The sequence below is a fragment of the Centruroides sculpturatus genome, unplaced genomic scaffold, assembly GCF_000671375.1.
Source record: "Centruroides sculpturatus isolate CEXI.00-Female unplaced genomic scaffold, Cexi_2.0 scaffold9, whole genome shotgun sequence".
NCBI lineage: Eukaryota > Metazoa > Arthropoda > Arachnida > Scorpiones > Buthidae > Centruroides > Centruroides sculpturatus.
In genome coordinates, this window is record NW_019384576.1 from 991,517 (window position 1) to 1,013,906 (window position 22,390).

The 22,390-nt window shown below is 25.8% G+C and overlaps 1 protein-coding gene across 1 annotated transcript in view; it reads right to left on the reverse strand.

The window, feature by feature from the left end:
- The window catches only part of LOC111624342 (tankyrase-1-like), a 70,761-nt gene that overhangs the window by 20,902 nt on the left and 27,469 nt on the right, over positions 1–22,390 (reverse strand). Inside the window, exon 6 of the mRNA XM_023367164.1 lies at positions 1,360–1,615. Coding sequence (XP_023222932.1) covers positions 1,360–1,615 — 256 coding nt within the window. The remainder of the gene's footprint in view (positions 1–1,359; positions 1,616–22,390) is intronic.

Consider the following 22,390-nt stretch of genomic DNA (forward strand, 5'->3'; position numbering starts at 1 on the left):
TCACAGCTTCGAGAATTTTTTCTTTGCCTTTTATAATTGTTCTGACCGACAATTCCAGTAGATCAAACTTCTTTGCCAATTCACAAATTTTCATTTTTGTATTGAAGTCTTTAATAATGGGTACATTCGTAAAGTCAAACGAGTTAAACGCGTTAGTAACAAATCGTTAAAAAAGTCTAACAAAATAGGAATAACGATGACTTCATTCTCGCTTAACTCGTTCGACTTTACGAACATACCCAATGTTAACTTTACATTCCAAAGATAAAGTTTTTCTTTTCTTGTTTGATGCAGAAGAATTAGTTCTACTTCGTTTGGATGACATAGTAGAGTCTCTCATGTCTCCGTAGATATAACAAACACAGAAATAAATAACACAAAATAAATTGTAGCTATGTGTGGATTCCGCACGACACATCCGAACATGTAAGCTGAACAATAGTATGGGGGGAGTAAATAATCAAGGGTTGCGTGGCACTCAAACAAAAGACGAATCGACAAGATTTGAAAATCGCGTAACTCCGGGTTTGCGTAAGTCGGGGTAGTGTAAGTTGGGGTATTACTGTATTTAGTTATTAACTTTAGCCCATATTATGGCCAAATACTTTGGCAAATCATCTGGCTTTAAATGTACTATTTATTTAATTAAAGAAGTCAAAAAGTTTGTTTTATTTAAAGAAACTAAAAATATTTTTTGGCTTCTTTAAATAAGTAGTTCATTTATCTTTTGATTTTTATTTATTGATAAAAGTAAAAATAAAATTATAGCTTTGTTTTTTTATTTTGCTTTTGTTTTACCATTAAAATGTTATTTTCTTCAATTACTACTATGAAAATTAACTGTTAAAAAATATCACAAATGTTTTAAGGGTTTTAAATATATATTAAAAAATTATCATCAGCAGTAAAAAGACTTTTTTCAAAAATTTTTCATGAAAACATCATATATATACAGGGATCCCTTAATTAATGCAGTTTTGCTTAATGCATGATTTGATTAATGGACAAAAATTAATTGAGGCAATCCCTTTATATACATGGCAGAAATTTTAATTTATGTGACTTTACCAGCTATCTTTACTTAACATAGATATTGTATTTGATTAATGCAATATTGATATACATGGTAGCATTGAGGGATTAATTAACCAGGTTAATCAAGGGATACCTATATTTTATAGTTATATTTACTTTGCTATCTATAGATTATATTCAAACTTACTTTATTTAAAAATTTTATTTTTGAAATAAGTAACTTTTAAAAAATATATAACATTTTAAAATTATTATTAAAATTTATAACTTTAAAATAAAATAAAATAAATACTTTTCTTAGAAATTAATTTTAATCAAACTAACCTGTTCTTTTTCAAACAAATCTCTAAGATGTTCGAGATTAAGACTAGAAAGGAAAGCAGTGACCGTCATATTGTGTAATGTTGTAGATTCAGATATTTCGGTCCTGTCAAAGTCAATACAACCATCTCCATGTTGTGATGCTGTAACATTGGCAATGATAGTGGACGATCTTTGATTATTCATAAGATTTATGGTCGGTGAAAAATCACTTTCGATTCTCATACTTGTATGAGATGGCGGTGTTGACGAAGGAAAACTACAAAGAGATTTTTAAATGTGAATAATATAAACAAATGAATCTAAAAAAAGTCATAAATATTAAACAGTTCTAAATTAATAATGTATCATTATGATTAGACCAAACATAAATATTAATAATTTTCAAAAAATATAATTTGATAATTATATAACTAACAAGAGTCCAATAAGAATTATGATAAATATAGAACTATTTTTCAAATGTTCCATACATAATATAAATAAAAATTATATTTAAAATTTTAAAAATATTTTCATTGTAATTATTTTAAATTCAAAAAATTTATAACAGAATAAGAAGTAAAATAAAATACAATACAGAAATTATTGGACAAGTGTACTATATTAAAAAACTAATGGCTCTCAAAAGACAATACCTGTTTTGATTAGCAAATTTAAATAAATAAAATACAATTACAATCTAGTGATAAATTATTGTAGATCCTTTCATAATAATAAAAATAAAATAAAATACACATGAAAGACTTAAGCTGTCCCATTACATCATAAGAATAACTACCAAAACACATTATGTGGCATTAAAGTTGAAATATTGCAGACTAGAATTAAACAGCATATAATCTCTATTGAACATGACAATCCATAAGCAATATTTGTGCATATGGTGTCTGCAGTGGGGAAACATAGGGCACTTGCCACTCCCTGCAATTGCATAAAATATTCCACAAATTATAATTGTAAAAGTAATTGAGATATGTAATCTTACACACTCGACGATGAAACAGTTTGGTGCAACAATGTATTCTATAATCTATTTGTGAAAAAAACCCACCAAAAATGAAATAATTAAATATAAATTTTCAACTTTACTAGAATGCATTACTCCTAGCTAAAATTTCTAAATATAAATTTCATTATTATTTATTATACAATGGAAATGTATTACATGATATTAAATTTAAATAACTTTTGGGCAACTATTTAAGAATAATTATTATTTTAAAAAATAAATAATCAATTACTACTACAGTAGTACCAATTCCATCCTCTTTATCTTCCTATCTTTTTTCTTTCTTACTCGAATTATTGTCATTGTAACATTTTTAAGCACAATTCAGATTTTATTACGCTTGAATTTATTTTAAATTAATAAATGCAATTTAGAAATTCTTTTAAGACAAATTTCTGGCTGAATTAATTTTAAAATAATTGTTCATAAATTCTTAAAAGGAACAAGGAACAAAATTAATGTTATTGCATTTTATTGATGTTGCTGTGATAATGCTTTAAGTTATTTCATTGTACCCAAATTATCACCTCCAGTCAAATCCAAATCATGGCGCACATTAATTTTGTCCACAAACATATTTGACAAATCACTTATAAATGATAAAAATAAGCCTACTTTTGTATGTATGGAATACACAAAATTTTTCTGGCCCAACTATACAACTTAAATGTAATTTGGCCCACCAAAAGAAAAGTTTGGAAACACTGAGTTATTTTTATTTATTTTTTGTTGATAATGTTAGCATGCCAGTAAAACAATTACATCAATTTTAATTTTTGTTTCTTTTAAGAATTTATAAGATTTCCTACATATGATTATTGGGCTGCAATATGAAAAAAAATTGTAACCTGTAAATTCCCATTGTCATATGTCTGTATGTCCTTCCTTAATCTCGAGAATGAAGTTAGATAGATGAATGTCAAAACCATATATGGAAAGCTTAGGGGCAGGAAAACCAACTAACTATATATGAACTTCCAGTTTGAACTGGAAGTCACATTTCAATTCAAAAATTTTCTCCCAAAAGGAGTTAGATAGATGACCAGCACGACTATTGTTAACAGGAAACTATGATGCATAAGGGCACAAGATGATGCACACAAGATGATGACAAACTATGATGCACAAGACACTACCAATTTGAGGTGAAAAGCATATATTTTAAATTAAATAAATTAAAAATACAATTAAAAACTGCAGCCCAGTATTGTGACAATGTCACAAAAAAATAATTGCTTATTTTATTAGTAACTTCTGAAGAAGTTCAAAAATATTAATGTATAACATTTTTTTTTTTTCTGTTGATACCTAAGGAAGTTGAACTTTCATACTTATTAGATTACAAAACTGATGAAATGTATTTTCTAACAAATTTCATGCTTCATCCAATAATCTACAAATCACATACATTCTAAATCTCTTCTGTATTTAATAAATTTTACTTACACAATATAACTTTCTTTCTAAAACAAAATTATTTTAATATGTGAAATCTAGATTTTAAATGATAACAGTGAACTTGGGATTAATTATATTCAATAATAGAATATATAAACAAGCAATAATAAAGTGAAAATTGTATTTTGCTAAATTATTTTTAATTACATCTAAACTAAATCTCATCAGAATAATAATCATTTTTTAAATTCCAATTTGAACTTGTTTAATTGAAAACATTATTATAATACAATATTATGTTATTCAGAGTCAAACTTAATTTTTGAAAGTAGAAATTATGAGTAGAATATATTAACTTCCTGAAACCCGATGTATTGATACTAAGCCAAATGATCACCATAATTAATTGGTTGGTTCTTTTCTTCCAGAATGTTCTAAACTATTTAATAAATTATTAAATTATTATTATTATTAATTTAGATAAGAGATGGTGTCTAATGTCTACCTTTAGTACCAAATTACTTAGTTTCTAATTATTAATTATAGCATATTAATATCTTGATTAATTACGACTATCGTTTGGCTTAGTATGAGTAGAATAACGAAAATTTCTTGAAATGAAATGAAATAAATAAAAATGATTCCAGATCAAATAATTATTGCTGATAAAATTTTTGTTTTTGTGTTGTTAATTGTTATTACATGAAGATTCCTGCATGCATTCAACTGTACATTTTACTGAAATAAACTGCTAAACATTTCTCAGTGATAGGTGTTTGATGCTTCATTAAGTGAAATAAAACTGCTTGTTTTAATTGCTTAATTTAAAATTTATTTTTAAATGTATTTCTATAAACTTTAATGAAGGTTAAAAATAACACGCCAACACAATAAGAGAGAATTTCTGAATTATAATAATAAAAGAAAATGGATCATAACTTCCTAAGTTTTAATTTAAATGTTTTTGAAATATATTATAGTAGAACTATGCATAGCTAAACAAATTAAACTTACTTTACATAATGTCAATAGTAGTATAAATTTCTCAGTAACAATTTCAATAAGACAAAATGAATTATTTCTAACTGACAGCAATTGAATAATGGAAATATTAGTGTTAACAGTCTTCTATTTGCAGATAATCTTTGATTAATCATAAAATTCTCTTAATTTATTAAGATTAATAAATTATTTTCCTAATAANAGTCGGGGTAGTGTAAGTTGGGGTATTACTGTATTTAGTTATTAACTTTAGCCCATATTATGGCCAAATACTTTGGCAAATCATCTGGCTTTAAATGTACTATTTATTTAATTAAAGAAGTCAAAAAGTTTGTTTTATTTAAAGAAACTAAAAATATTTTTTGGCTTCTTTAAATAAGTAGTTCATTTATCTTTTGATTTTTATTTATTGATAAAAGTAAAAATAAAATTATAGCTTTGTTTTTTTATTTTGCTTTTGTTTTACCATTAAAATGTTATTTTCTTCAATTACTACTATGAAAATTAACTGTTAAAAAATATCACAAATGTTTTAAGGGTTTTAAATATATATTAAAAAATTATCATCAGCAGTAAAAAGACTTTTTTCAAAAATTTTTCATGAAAACATCATATATATACAGGGATCCCTTAATTAATGCAGTTTTGCTTAATGCATGATTTGATTAATGGACAAAATTAATTGAGGCAATCCCTTTATATAAAAGTTGTGCAGTACTCTTTCAAGTAGCATAATTTAGTTCACTAAAACCAAAACTAAAACTACACTAAAACAAGACTAAGGCAATATTACTTTCAAGAAATGTTTTAAATGGCAATGAGGATGACTGCAAGTGAGATGATGTCAGTATTGAATCCAGTGTTGATTCAGAAAGCTTAACACAGAAAATGAAGAGGGTTTCCAACTTCAATATCATCAAAGACAATAATGTATAATTTACTTCACTTGAACTAAATACTGAACAGATTTATGTCAACAGAATCAGTTCTGATCAGTTCTGTTGGCATAAGTTTATCTCCAGTTGGCTATTAAAAAAAATAAGTGAGTGAGCATGTAGAAATTAAGATGCATCTTAGATTCAAGTATATACACTATATATACTGAATTAAACTTCTGAAAATAGATATCAGTAATTTTGCACAGCTTGTATAAAAACTATATGACAAACTTCTTGAAAATACTATAAAAATAAACAATGATAAATATTAGGTTGAAAGTATTTATCAATCTGTAAGACATTTCTTACAGTCATCACATGATTATCAAGCAGCTAATAATCATATATTTTTGAATTAATAACTCTTTACAAAAAATCACTTCTGCTTTTGCACTAAACAGCTGTTGCTGATAAATATAAGTTTATGTATTTATTGCATTTTAATTTGTAACACAAATTAAAATGCAATAAAATTTTGTAAACTCTATATGCCTAGACTATTTTTGTCATATCTCTATTCTAAGTCTACAGTCTGCAAATAAAAGAAAAACTATCTTCAGAAGATTTTCTGAAATATATAATTAATAGTTTTAAAACATTATAGATAAATGGTTTCAGAAAATGTAATTTTAGGATTGACTACAAATAAATCAAATAACTTTCAAAATGTCAGTCTAGAAAAAGAGATTTAATCAAGTCTTTATAGATGTTTGTCAAACTATTTTTTTACAATGAAATATAATTATTAAGATACATATAATGTAAAAAGTTATAACTAGTTATAATAACTCATCATAAGTATATATATTTCAAACTTTTTGGAATTGATAACAGACTAGATTTTTTAATACTAACATTTTACATTTTTATATAAACTAAAACAAGATATATTTAATCCAATATATAAATTATAAATATGTATTATGATTAATTTATAGTATTTACTTTTTATAAGCATATGGAATGTGCAAATTCTTTTCATTTTTATCTGTAAGCATTGAAAGATAACAATTCCTTGTAATAAAAATTTTTTAAATATGTTTTTCCCTGATAAAACTTATTAAAAAACACTAAATATTTCAATATCATCTTGTATTGTAATATTAACCAAATCTTTAATGATAATGAAATGTTGCAGATGTAGAGTAATATCTCTCAAAAAACAAATGAAAATTTCCTGGAACAATATGACAGTGTGAGGGTCCGAAACCCTTTTTCTGTTTTAGATCAGTATAAATTTAGGAATTTGCCTAGTAAAAGAGAAAAGGGGGACTTCTGCGGTCAATGACCGAGACGCTCTCCTCGAATAAGAAAAAAAAGGAGAATGTTAAAATATCAATAAGAGAAATCATCTCTATTTGTTTAACGATTATTCTATAGATGTAGTATCAACAAGAAGGGAATAAGAGATATTTCTTATCACCTCTTGGTTGCACGTAACACGTGGTTACGGCAATAAATCGCCTTGTACATAGTCAAACTCGACGTTTGATATAAACAATATCTAAATAGTTGACCAGGTTAAAGAAATTATTGTCAAATGATTGTTAATTTATGGATGAGAGCCATCAAACCTATAGNCATTCCTATTAGTATATCATTTTTTGTTTTCTTTATTATAAGTAATTTGAATATTCTTCATTTCATTTTTACAAACTGATCTGCAATAATCTTCTAAAGCCATGATTTGTCTACTTTTCTTAAGTTATTCACCAAACATAAGCTTTATAAGTATTAAAAACTAGACTACATTTATATTGTATATTGTATTTTAATCCTTAGTTATGGTTTCATTTTGATGTTATTACTTTACAGTTTATTTCTTTTTAAGTTTACAACAAAAAATGGAGAAAAACAAAAAAACAAAAGCAGTTTTCTTTGGAAGATATTAATAAAATATTTTACCACAAAATAATCAACTTCAAGCAGAAATAACAATTAAAGATGCAGGATTTTGACTATTCGGTACTACTATATCATTATTTTAGTTGTTTGTTCGTGATATTTTTTTTGATAATTTTTTATTACAGATTAATTTTTATTCTAATTTAATATAATTTACATTCTGAAAATGTGAAATTTGGTTCCATATAAATACTAATAGACAAATTGCATTTTTAAAAACTTTCTTACTTCAAAATGTAAGCTATTTTTTTCTTATCAATAAATTTCTTTTATCCTTGCATTTTTTACTGTATTTCAATACAACAAAAATATTTTGATGGTTCCCTCAATTTTGTTATACTGACATTTCACTGTATTGCTTTATTTATGCTATCATGTATAATATTCTTTTATAAAAATTCTCTTTGGGTTTACAATTTCCAATGTTAACCATTAAGAAATGATTGAAAACAAATTCAATACATCAAATTTCACAATAATAGAACAAAAGATGTTAATATAATTTTTAAATTAAAAGTTAATTTAAAAACTTGTGGCGTTTTAAACATAATTTTTAAAATCTTCATTTTTCTACTTAAAATAACTGTTATCAGAAACTTATAAGAAGAAAGAAAAAATTGATAATTTTTACTGGTAAACTGATTTCACAACTATCATCCATGATGAAATTATTATAATAATACAATAATTCAAAATCTCCAATATTATCAATAGCATTTTGACTTTTTAGATTTTTTTTCTTAACTATTTCTGCCTTGTGGGCACTAAGAGGTCTTTTTAGCAAACACACTATGGGTTTGGCCAGGCCCACAATGGGGTAACTGGGTTGTTTGTTGTTGTTAAGTTAATGGCAATGCAACACTTGAGCAATCTGCCTAGGGGAATGCCTTCCGGGAGGTCTTTTTAAGGAAAAACTGGTTCCTATTGAGGCATTACAGATGTGGAGAAACCTGGAAAACCACGTGGCCAGCCCGTCTAAGCAAAGTGTGAACCCATGACCGAACTCCCAGTGTTCAGGGTATGAAGACTGCTCGGCCACTGGTGGGCACTTGGCAACTGGGAAGTGAGGGATGTGGCCCAACATATCTGGATAGGCCATCTCCAAAAAATTCCTGAGGGTTTTCAACCTGTCCAGGTCTCCAGAGTGGCAGGCTGTCACTTTAACTGCTTGCCATCTGGCTGTCAACTTTTAGATAAGAATTATCTAAAAATGTATCAATCAAAAATCTGTTTATTATTCATTTTTATTATTTTTCTTATAAATTAGATATCAAAATTAAAGTCAATCTATTTTTTTTATGTNTAAGCACAATTCAGATTTTATTACGCTTGAATTTATTTTAAATTAATAAATGCAATTTAGAAATTCTTTTAAGACAAATTTCTGACTGAATTAATTTTAAAATAATTGTTCATAAATTCTTAAAAGGAACAAGGAACAAAATTAATGTTATTGCATTTTATTGATGTTGCTGTGATAATGCTTTAAGTTATTTCATTGTACCCAAATTATCACCTCCAGTCAAATCCAAATCATGGCGCACATTAATTTTGTCCACAAACATATTTGACAAATCACTTATAAATGATAAAAATAAGCCTACTTTTGTATGTATGGAATACACAAAATTTTTCTGGCCCAACTATACAACTTAAATGTAATTTGGCCCACCAAAAGAAAAGTTTGGAAACACTGAGTTATTTTTATTTATTTTTTGTTGATAATGTTAGCATGCCAGTAAAACAATTACATCAATTTTAATTTTTGTTTCTTTTAAGAATTTATAAGATTTCCTACATATGATTATTGGGCTGCAATATGAAAAAAAATTGTAACCTGTAAATTCCCATTGTCATATGTCTGTATGTCCTTCCTTAATCTCGAGAATGAAGTTAGATAGATGAATGTCAAAACCATATATGGAAAGCTTAGGGGCAGGAAAACCAACTAACTATATATGAACTTCCAGTTTGAACTGGAAGTCACATTTCAATTCAAAAATTTTCTCCCAAAAGGAGTTAGATAGATGACCAGCACGACTATTGTTAACAGGAAACTATGATGCATAAGGGCACAAGATGATGCACACAAGATGATGACAAACTATGATGCACAAGACACTACCAATTTGAGGTGAAAAGCATATATTTTAAATTAAATAAATTAAAAATACAATTAAAAACTGCAGCCCAGTATTGTGACAATGTCACAAAAAAATAATTGCTTATTTTATTAGTAACTTCTGAAGAAGTTCAAAAATATTAATGTATAACATTTTTTTTTTTTCTGTTGATACCTAAGGAAGTTGAACTTTCATACTTATTAGATTACAAAACTGATGAAATGTATTTTCTAACAAATTTCATGCTTCATCCAATAATCTACAAATCACATACATTCTAAATCTCTTCTGTATTTAATAAATTTTACTTACACAATATAACTTTCTTTCTAAAACAAAATTATTTTAATATGTGAAATCTAGATTTTAAATGATAACAGTGAACTTGGGATTAATTATATTCAATAATAGAATATATAAACAAGCAATAATAAAGTGAAAATTGTATTTTGCTAAATTATTTTTAATTACATCTAAACTAAATCTCATCAGAATAATAATCATTTTTTAAATTCCAATTTGAACTTGTTTAATTGAAAACATTATTATAATACAATATTATGTTATTCAGAGTCAAACTTAATTTTTGAAAGTAGAAATTATGAGTAGAATATATTAACTTCCTGAAACCCGATGTATTGATACTAAGCCAAATGATCACCATAATTAATTGGTTGGTTCTTTTCTTCCAGAATGTTCTAAACTATTTAATAAATTATTAAATTATTATTATTATTAATTTAGATAAGAGATGGTGTCTAATGTCTACCTTTAGTACCAAATTACTTAGTTTCTAATTATTAATTATAGCATATTAATATCTTGATTAATTACGACTATCGTTNTAAAATTTAAAAATGTAATATAAATGAAATAACAGATATTAAACATAATCTTAAAATGTATATTCTTAAAGTCAGTGGTTGCTTTTATCAATTGACTACCTCTGTGGTTTCCTCACTTGAAAGTGATGAATGATTTAGCATTTAGTTGGAAAATATCATGAAATATGAAAAGACAGTCACAGCAAGGGAAATGTGACAAAGAATTGTCAGCTAGATATATAGTATACATGTTAGAAAAAGGATCACCACCTAAGACTGAATTATCAGCTAAAATAAGAATTATTTATGTAACTAGAAAGAGGTTTAATATTAATTCATTTTCAATAATTTATCTCCTCAGTGAAACTCTACAACTGACAAATAAAATATAAAATATCATAGCCATACAGAGATGATCTCACTGGTAGGATATCCATTTAAAATAAGTATGGACAGTGAGATGACATGTACCTCATCCCATTATTTATATTCTTCCATTATTTAAATGATTATGCTTGTCTTCCTTTTAGAAAGGTGATGCTACCAATCTTGTATCCAATATTTATATTCTTCAAAAACCAATTTAATTAGTAATGATACTTTGAAAATTTTCCTATAATCATGCATATTGAATTTTATTTATATTCTAGATCCTACACGTAGCTTAATAGCTTAAAATCAAAGTTTTATTTCCTTGGAACAAAATTTCCTTTGTATTAATTAATTCTAACAATGGAAAATGCATGTATATAAGATTTCTAAATTAATAAAATACAGAAATATTTTCTATTAAAAAAATAAAATTAAACATAAAGTAGTTTATATTATTATATTCTGCCAATTAAAAAGCATCCTATTATGTTTATTGAAGCAAAATTTAAAAGTAATTTTATAATAAAAATAAGAAAAAGTGTAAAAAAAAAAAAGTTTTAGAAATGATTACTTTCTGATTTTAAAATGTTTTAAATTTAACAATATGTATTGTTATAAATTTTTATCATTAAACTTTTATTTGTTATTCTTATTTTGTTTTTCAATTCTAATCTTTCATAATTACATTGAAATTAGTCTCAATGATATTCACTAGCTATTATCATAGCAAAAATATGTTTAATTAAACTGTTATTTATAATAATAGCCTTTTATTTAAAATTGCTGCTCTATTAATCTTTTAACTAGACATTAAAATCATTAATGATTAATGTATTATTCTTTAATAATTCTTTTAATTGCAAATTACATTTATATATATATATATATGTGTGTGCAGTGCTATTTTTCCAAAAAGATTACTGCCAGTACACATATATAATTGTTTTTACTGACATACTGCATGCTTGCTATCAATATGATGGTATGGCATATAAGCATGTTATGACTGAAAAGTACAAACATGTCCCTGTGTATATATATATATATATTTGCTAATTATTGAATACATGCAAATGCATTCTTAGTAATATATATTTTTTCATTTTTTAAGTTTTGTACCAATCATCATTCTAATATCTTGAAATATACTCTTTTTGGTTGATTCTTATTCCCAACGTTGCATTATTTGTATGAGAGAATTTTTTAATCATTCCTATTAGTATATCATTTTTTGTTTTCTTTATTATAAGTAATTTGAATATTCTTCATTTCATTTTTACAAACTGATCTGCAATAATCTTCTAAAGCCATGATTTGTCTACTTTTCTTAAGTTATTCACCAAACATAAGCTTTATAAGTATTAAAAACTAGACTACATTTATATTGTATATTGTATTTTAATCCTTAGTTATGGTTTCATTTTGATGTTATTACTTTACAGTTTATTTCTTTTTAAGTTTACAACAAAAAATGGAGAAAAACAAAAAAACAAAAGCAGTTTTCTTTGGAAGATATTAATAAAATATTTTACCACAAAATAATCAACTTCAAGCAGAAATAACAATTAAAGATGCAGGATTTTGACTATTCGGTACTACTATATCATTATTTTAGTTGTTTGTTCGTGATATTTTTTTTGATAATTTTTTATTACAGATTAATTTTTATTCTAATTTAATATAATTTACATTCTGAAAATGTGAAATTTGGTTCCATATAAATACTAATAGACAAATTGCATTTTTAAAAACTTTCTTACTTCAAAATGTAAGCTATTTTTTTCTTATCAATAAATTTCTTTTATCCTTGCATTTTTTACTGTATTTCAATACAACAAAAATATTTTGATGGTTCCCTCAATTTTGTTATACTGACATTTCACTGTATTGCTTTATTTATGCTATCATGTATAATATTCTTTTATAAAAATTCTCTTTGGGTTTACAATTTCCAATGTTAACCATTAAGAAATGATTGAAAACAAATTCAATACATCAAATTTCACAATAATAGAACAAAAGATGTTAATATAATTTTTAAATTAAAAGTTAATTTAAAAACTTGTGGCGTTTTAAACATAATTTTTAAAATCTTCATTTTTCTACTTAAAATAACTGTTATCAGAAACTTATAAGAAGAAAGAAAAAATTGATAATTTTTACTGGTAAACTGATTTCACAACTATCATCCATGATGAAATTATTATAATAATACAATAATTCAAAATCTCCAATATTATCAATAGCATTTTGACTTTTTAGATTTTTTTTCTTAACTATTTCTGCCTTGTGGGCACTAAGAGGTCTTTTTAGCAAACACACTATGGGTTTGGCCAGGCCCACAATGGGGTAACTGGGTTGTTTGTTGTTGTTAAGTTAATGGCAATGCAACACTTGAGCAATCTGCCTAGGGGAATGCCTTCCGGGAGGTCTTTTTAAGGAAAAACTGGTTCCTATTGAGGCATTACAGATGTGGAGAAACCTGGAAAACCACGTGGCCAGCCCGTCTAAGCAAAGTGTGAACCCATGACCGAACTCCCAGTGTTCAGGGTATGAAGACTGCTCGGCCACTGGTGGGCACTTGGCAACTGGGAAGTGAGGGATGTGGCCCAACATATCTGGATAGGCCATCTCCAAAAAATTCCTGAGGGTTTTCAACCTGTCCAGGTCTCCAGAGTGGCAGGCTGTCACTTTAACTGCTTGCCATCTGGCTGTCAACTTTTAGATAAGAATTATCTAAAAATGTATCAATCAAAAATCTGTTTATTATTCATTTTTATTATTTTTCTTATAAATTAGATATCAAAATTAAAGTCAATCTATTTTTTTTATGTTTCAAATGATATAATAGTTTAAAAATTTTCCAACAGTTGCTTATTTATAAAAATTATAATCAGTTATAATAATTTTTGATTAATTTAGTTGATTAATTAAAAAAACTATTTTAGTCAATTTAAGTTTTAAAGAATACTATTTGTTCAGTTTAAAGAAAAAAAAGTCTGAAATTTAAAAAATCTGAACCATTTTTTTAAATTTCAAAATAATAATAAAAATAACTGAATTTATACTGCAGTATCTTTAAATAATAATTAAGCAATGAAACAAATCTCTATTAAAATAAAATTTAAAAATGTAATATAAATGAAATAACAGATATTAAACATAATCTTAAAATGTATATTCTTAAAGTCAGTGGTTGCTTTTATCAATTGACTACCTCTGTGGTTTCCTCACTTGAAAGTGATGAATGATTTAGCATTTAGTTGGAAAATATCATGAAATATGAAAAGACAGTCACAGCAAGGGAAATGTGACAAAGAATTGTCAGCTAGATATATAGTATACATGTTAGAAAAAGGATCACCACCTAAGACTGAATTATCAGCTAAAATAAGAATTATTTATGTAACTAGAAAGAGGTTTAATATTAATTCATTTTCAATAATTTATCTCCTCAGTGAAACTCTACAACTGACAAATAAAATATAAAATATCATAGCCATACAGAGATGATCTCACTGGTAGGATATCCATTTAAAATAAGTATGGACAGTGAGATGACATGTACCTCATCCCATTATTTATATTCTTCCATTATTTAAATGATTATGCTTGTCTTCCTTTTAGAAAGGTGATGCTACCAATCTTGTATCCAATATTTATATTCTTCAAAAACCAATTTAATTAGTAATGATACTTTGAAAATTTTCCTATAATCATGCATATTGAATTTTATTTATATTCTAGATCCTACACGTAGCTTAATAGCTTAAAATCAAAGTTTTATTTCCTTGGAACAAAATTTCCTTTGTATTAATTAATTCTAACAATGGAAAATGCATGTATATAAGATTTCTAAATTAATAAAATACAGAAATATTTTCTATTAAAAAAATAAAATTAAACATAAAGTAGTTTATATTATTATATTCTGCCAATTAAAAAGCATCTACGTAACATTTATCTACATTAAATATTAATACTGTATTCTAATTATAAACAATTATGAATATTTAATTAAGTATATGTACTTTTTATGAAAGAAGTATCTGAATAGATATTAATTATATAATGCATTTCCAACAGTAAAAAAATAAGCTGTATACAAAAATAAGTTTTAATTCTAGAATTTTATTTAATATATCAGTATTATACTTTAAAGTTCTTCCTTTTCTCTAATATAATTACAGTAATTTATAAACTTCAATAATAATAAATATCCCGAGCAAATTTTTCCAGATTTAACTTCGGATACTTAAACAATGCAATTAATTAAAGAGCGATGCCTATTTTATCTTCATTTTAGTAAAATTAGTAAAGTCAATTTAAATTTGTTTCAAATACTAACTACTTTAAAGTAATTATATATAAGTGTACCTCTTTAAGATTAGTTAGCTTCAAAATGTATAACATTACAATTATCATAATTAACCTATTGAAGATAGCAGATGTGGAAATCATATGGCTAGTATTGACTACAGTCACCAGTTCCAACAACACTAATTAAAACAATTCAACCATGGAACCAGTGTTGAGTAATGATTTGACTATAGGGGTTGGATATGAACACTGTCCGAGTGATGTAATTGCTATGTGATTAATGTAGCATGACCATGAATCTGCAGACGATGTGGTGCCAAATACTGACCATTCATGACCCTGATATCTTTCTCTAGCTACAGTTAATTACTCAAGACTTGTCTATTGTCAATTACTTACATTCAATGAATATAATTTAACTAGTATAGAAAAGCTGCTTCATATTCCTAATTGGACTTATAATAACTCTGATATTACAAAAGTTGAAATTATTCAATTGTCAAAGAATGTTAAATAAACAATTAATATAGGTAATGAAGATAATTAAAATAATTTTGAAAATAATTTAAATTTAATTTTTAACAAAATAAAAGAAAATTTTAAAACAAAATAAAAAATTGAATAAATTTTTCTTATAAAAATTAAAACTAAATAAAATTTTAAAACAACATCTATATTAATAATTACTATATTGCAATTTAATTTAGAGAAAACTAATTTATTTGATTATGAATACTTTATAGATTATAATATATACTGTATTAATTAAAATATCATTAAACAATTAATATATACAGCAACAAAATTCTTAACAATTTAAAAACATAAGAATGTAAAACATTTTATCTATCAAAACACAATTATTTCAAAAGTATAGCAGTGCAAAACTTAAAATTTTCAGAATAGTTTTAGAAGTCGAATATACACTCTTTAAAACACACTCACTGGATGAGAATTGGATAGAAATGTTCAAGAACTACCATATATAATTGTAAAAAATATTTTTAAAATTCAAATAATGTAATTAAATATTTATTTATATTTTCATATTAATTCTTTGTGTGTATGTTTTTATTAATAAATTTTACATTTTGAATTTTGATATTGAGAAAATTTAATTGGCAATTAAAGTATTTTTTTATAAAACAGTTTGAATTTAAATTAGAATGTTAACATTATTTTTCAAATAAAATATTCTAAAGTATTATGTGATCATAACAAAAGGAAAATTTCATTTACAAGATAAATATGAAAGTTTTTAAACTGACTTCAAAATTTAAAAAACTTCATTCCTTAAAACAATACTACAATAACTACCCACTTGTCAGTTTAAAATATATAAAAGTATAAATATAAATTTCATTTTAAAAAACTTGTTAATAAGTAGAAGGTCAGAAAATGAGCTTTGTATTTTTACTTGTAAATTTAAACAAATAATTATTAACACATATACAAGTGTTAGATATGATTACATTTAATCTATTTTTAACATAATTGCTGAGTCTGAAAGATTTATCACAATAATTGAATAAAGCAGTGATGGACAAATTATGGTCTTCAAGCCAAATTTAGCCTACAAACATATTTGACAGATAACTTATAAATGATAGAAATAAGCCAAACTTTTATATATATATATATGTGGAATATACAAAAGATCTGTGACCTGCCTACTTACAACTTATGTGCAATTTGGCCCATCAATCAAAAAGTTTGGGAGCACCGGACTAAAGAGTTAGCTTGCTAAAACAAATAAAAAGCAATAAAACAACAATAAAAAGCATGCACATTCATTACATTCTCTTTTTTTAATACCTTTAAATATTTTGAAGCATACAGCTTAAAAACATTATATTCAATGTGGGAAACAAATAAATTTATAACAAAAAAATCAGAATATAAGAACATGAAGAATTTTCAGCATCAAACATATAACAGTTTCATTAAAATTTTATGAATATATGGCTCATGATTATTGTATAATATCAATATTCCATTTGACAGCAATTCAGATCATTTATGGTAAATTTAGAAATTCAGCTTGATGCTAGAAACTTTGGTAACTACATACTCATGAATAATTCCTGATAATATGTTTTGTGAAAGATTTAAATCTATGTCTTAACAACCTAAGAAATAAATATCAGTTTGTCTGTAATATTGCTTCAATGTCTTTAATTTGTTAAGCAGAAATGGAATGTCTCATTCTCATATTTGTCTACATTCCTTACTTTTACCACTCTCAAATTCATACACATCATTTCTGCACATGTTTAGAATAATACAATAAAAGCTGCATGGACCAAAACATGCTAAGGGTCTTGTGAAAGACATAAAACTTAGTTATTCTGGCATTACTTGTCTAAGCTGAACATGAGTGAAATGAAGAGGCATGAATAGAAAGCAATATATGTTATACCTCTGTTATTAGTTTGCATTAAGTATAATCTGCCAAAGAAGAAAACTTACAAGCATCAAATGGAAAAAGTCTTATACAAAACCTTAAGAATAAAATCATGTCTGTTGATATTTATTTTGCTTATAAGATAATAGTTTAGTTAAATATCATAATTGATATTATTAAATTAGTAAATTCTTCTGAATATTCAAGATTTGTAATTTAAGTCTAACAACATACAATACACAAACTGCAATTAATATGATTGTCAAGAGTCTAGTATTAAATAATGAAATGAAATATGACAAAAATTAGTAAACTTATCTCAGATATAAACATTAAATCTTACAATAAACTTGAATCTAAACATCATTTTTTTTTTGTTCCTACATTTGTCAAAGAAGAGTTTGTGCCATTTTCAAATTGAGATAACACTCTTGATTAGAAAGGAATGTCACTGTGAGAGATTTCTCCTTTGGCTACACGTTTTTGTGTTTATTATGGCAGAAATTTTAGCAAATATTAACATTCTTGTTGATAAATGAAAATTTTTGTTTTTGTACTCAAATATATTTAACAAAGAAAAATGAACTGAACACAATGATGACACATACAATTCTCTCAAGACTGACCACCAATTCTCACCTCCCTTCCTATTACATGATTAGAATGTCACCATTATGTATCAAAGCCAGAGTAGGTCAGTGCCATCCCAACAAAGGAAAGTAAATGATAGCCATATATATGTTAGCTGCAACAGAAACAAAATAAAATACCTGCACACAACAATGAATATCTGAACACAAACTCTAACACTTAATATACTGTCTTATAAGAATATATGAACAAATGAGCAAATATTTTTTTCTCACAGCTTTCTGGTTAGAAACAGCTTTATTTTGTAAATTGGACTACAAGAAAGAGCATGCCGGGTTGCAATTTTTGATCATATTTTTAATTTATTTAATTTAAAATATTTGCTCTCCACCTCAAATTAGTACTGTAGTGTCTTGCCCCTGTATATCATCCCTTTCCATTAGCAATGGAGTCATGCCGGTCATCTATTAACTCCTTTCAGGGGAAATTTTTGAAATAACATGACTTCCAGTTAACATCAGAAGTTTGTATATAGTTAATCAGGGACTCCTGCACCTAAGGTTTCTATATCTGGTCTTGACTTTCATCTATGTAACTCCATTCTCCAGATTAAGGAAAGACAGATGGACAACAGTGGGAATTTATAGGTTTACAATTTTTTCAAACTGTAGCCCAATTATGAGAACACAACAAATATGTTTTCCGTTTACATCCACATTGATGGTATATTTTATGTATTTGTGTTCCTGGTCTAAGTCTTGCTTTTAAAACAACAGGAAGATTGCTTTGCTTTCCCAATGCATTAACATATTTTTAAAATAATGTTACCAAAAATGTTGACTATTTTCTCATTAATTATGACAAAAGCAGAGTTGACTAAGATCAAAAATGTCTCTGCATTTGTCTCAAGACAACTATTGAATTTGAACTCTCTCTTCAAACTAGAATTCAGGCAAGTAAACCATTAAGATAGCATCTAAAATACTTCATTTTCAGTGTGAAAACAAAAAGATGTTTTGCTTAGAACACACATAGTTAGAAAGAAGTTTTGTTTTTTCCAGTAAAAAATATAAACATAAATGTACATGAGTATATTTTATATTCAGCATCCTTTTCCTTTTATTTTGAAATCATTAAAATGATCTCAAAATAATATTCATTGTTATATTATAATTGAATATTCAATATGTGCTTTTTTTGTAGAAATCATAATTTTATATTTATCATTTATTAAAAAGAAAGAATATGTGTTAACAGATTTTCATTAACAAATGATTCAATAGTTATTGAATATCTGATAAATATATACTCCAAATCATCAAACAATTTCCTTCCTCACCTTTTTCTTCCACAATACAAATTACAGTGGAATCTGATTAACTCAAATCAGTCAGAGAAAAATTTGGACTTTAAGCTAAAAAGTTTCCAGTTACAGAAGTTTGGCTAAAAATCAAGATTTGTGCATCAATTTATTAGTGACCCATAATAACTATCCATACAACATTTCTGTGAGTCTTATTATGTAGAATTGTTGTGTCAATGTAAACATCTTGATGTTGTCCATAAACTCAAAAAAACACTTAACTGAATGATTAAATAAACTATTGAGAAATCTTTTCTGAATGGTTGATTCATTCACTTCTAAGTGTTTAGTAAAAATTTTTTTTAATTGCAATATTTTTCACCTAGAATCAACCCTTTTTTACTTTTTTATCACAAACATAGCACTCCTTATGGCTGTTGAACTTATGACTCCCTATGAATTGATATATTTTTAAAACATTGCAGCAAAAATTAAAATTTTTACATAGAATTGCACTAAAATAATTTTTTAAAATTAATATATCAAAAATCCGTTTATTTATTATGTCAGCTAAATCTGTCAACAATCAAATAAAACAAAAAATAAGTTTTAAAAAAAACAGGTTTGAATAGCAGTTACAACATCTAGGTCACACATGCTGTCTAGAAGTCAACATCCCCACCTGCTATCATATGACACAATGTTTATTTTTAGTCGTGCATGGTTCTCACACTTTACAGAAAGTTTTAGATTAGTTTATTTAATAGATGAATGTTAAGTATTTTATTTAAATTAAAATACTGGAGAATTTATGAAAATACTGAATCAAAACCCATTCAAGTTAAACAGTTTGATTTAACATATTTACATGTTAAATCAAACTGTTTCCCTATGCCAGATGATCAGGGAGAAAATGACCCAAGTAAATGTGACTTTGAGTTAACCAGGTTCCACTGTATAAAGATTATAAATTATATATTATTGTTGAAACCTAAGATAAAACATGCCAATTATTTTTAAACCTATTTAAAATTAATATACATAAATTACTACATTTATTAATAAATACATAATACATAAATATAATACATATTATAAATTACTACAATATACATAAATTACTAAATATACATTAATTACTATTGAATATTTCATATAATTTACTATGTAGACAATCTTTTTGAAGTACAGTGCCAATATCATTAATTACAATTATTTATGATACTTTAAACTTTAATTAATACTTAAATACACTAGGAATATTTTGTAATCATCTCTCCTAACAATATGACTACACTAGTGTGCAAAACTTAAACAGCAATTGTTATTTTGCCATAACTGCAAGAAATCACCTGGGAGACATGAAATTCAAAATAGAGACAGTATTTTGTACTTAAAAGATAAAGAAAGTATGCTATTGCAAAAATGAATTGAATGCATACAGTATGGAATCAAAGCCTTCTGTTTATTGTAGTCTTGCACTACGCACTGTGACTGCATGCATTTTGCATCCCTCACATAACCGATGATGTCTTCTTCCTGCATATGAATCATCTTTCTACTGAATTGGGTGTTCACTGCTTAAGTTTTGCACACCAATGTATTTACAACCAATAAATCATCGTACAAACTTAAACCAAAAAATATTCTGTAACAATGTACATTTAAATCAGTAACTGATTCCAGAAGCTTAAATGAAAAATAATAAATTTTTTTGTGATTCATAAGATGGTGAAGAGATTTTAAACTTTGAAACTTACTATTATAATTACTTAAACTTAAATATACTTTCTGCAGAAAAATAAGTTTAATATAGTTAAAAAGGAAATTTAATTGAAAAAAATAAATAAAAATTTTTGTATCTATTCTCTTTTTAAAACAAGTTTCATTCCAAACAACTTTGATTCTCAGTATTTATTTATATTGAATAAATGAAGAAATTAATAATCATTGTAACTTTTAGTGAGAGAGTTCTTAGTCACTGATGGTGTTGGTGCAAATTTGTTGTGCAACTGAATGTACAGGTTACTTAGCTTTGGTATGAGTACCTGCCTGTTAAATTAGGTGTGAAATTAGACTATTTTTACCTTCTATTAATATTTTTACTATTGATAATGGTTGGAATAGTTGTCATTTACTTCATCAAAGAGAGGGAGACCACCTTTCTCCAGGGGCAAAACTGCTGGAAAAGTGCCAAAAGTATTATTAAAGTAACAGTCTAAATCTGCAGATGAAGAAAAGAATCTAACTAAATATACAAAGTAGAACAAAGTAAAGATTCTGAGGAGAAATTTGATACAAATCTGGAAATTATATTGTGATATTGGGGAATGAAAAGACATCAGTATAAATTGTATAGAGAATAGTTAAACTAATACAAATTTCATACATCCCAATCATAATTCAGATAAATGAAATGTACACTGATTTTGTAATGTTACTTCAAGACCTCAGGACTTTAAAAATTGATTTAATAGACAAGAAAGGATAAAAAGTGGAAAAAGAGGTTCTAGAACTAAAAATTAATTGGGACTACATCAGTATAATTTAAATAATGGTATATAAGTTTCCCAATACAGATCAAGAATCTTTAAAAGAAGCCCTAAGTAATTTTATTATTAACAATTTAAAGAAACCAGACTTTATGGAAGAAGATATCTTGGAAGTTCTAATGTTTAAAAAATAAAGGATCCAATAATAATAAGACCAGAGTTTAAACCATTCTGAAGGAAAATTCAGATAATTTTTATATTTCATGCATTAAAAAAAAGAGGAGAAATTACTGAGCTATCAAAATATCCAGTGAATACAGATCTTACAAGAGTCATGTGATTGTCGTGTG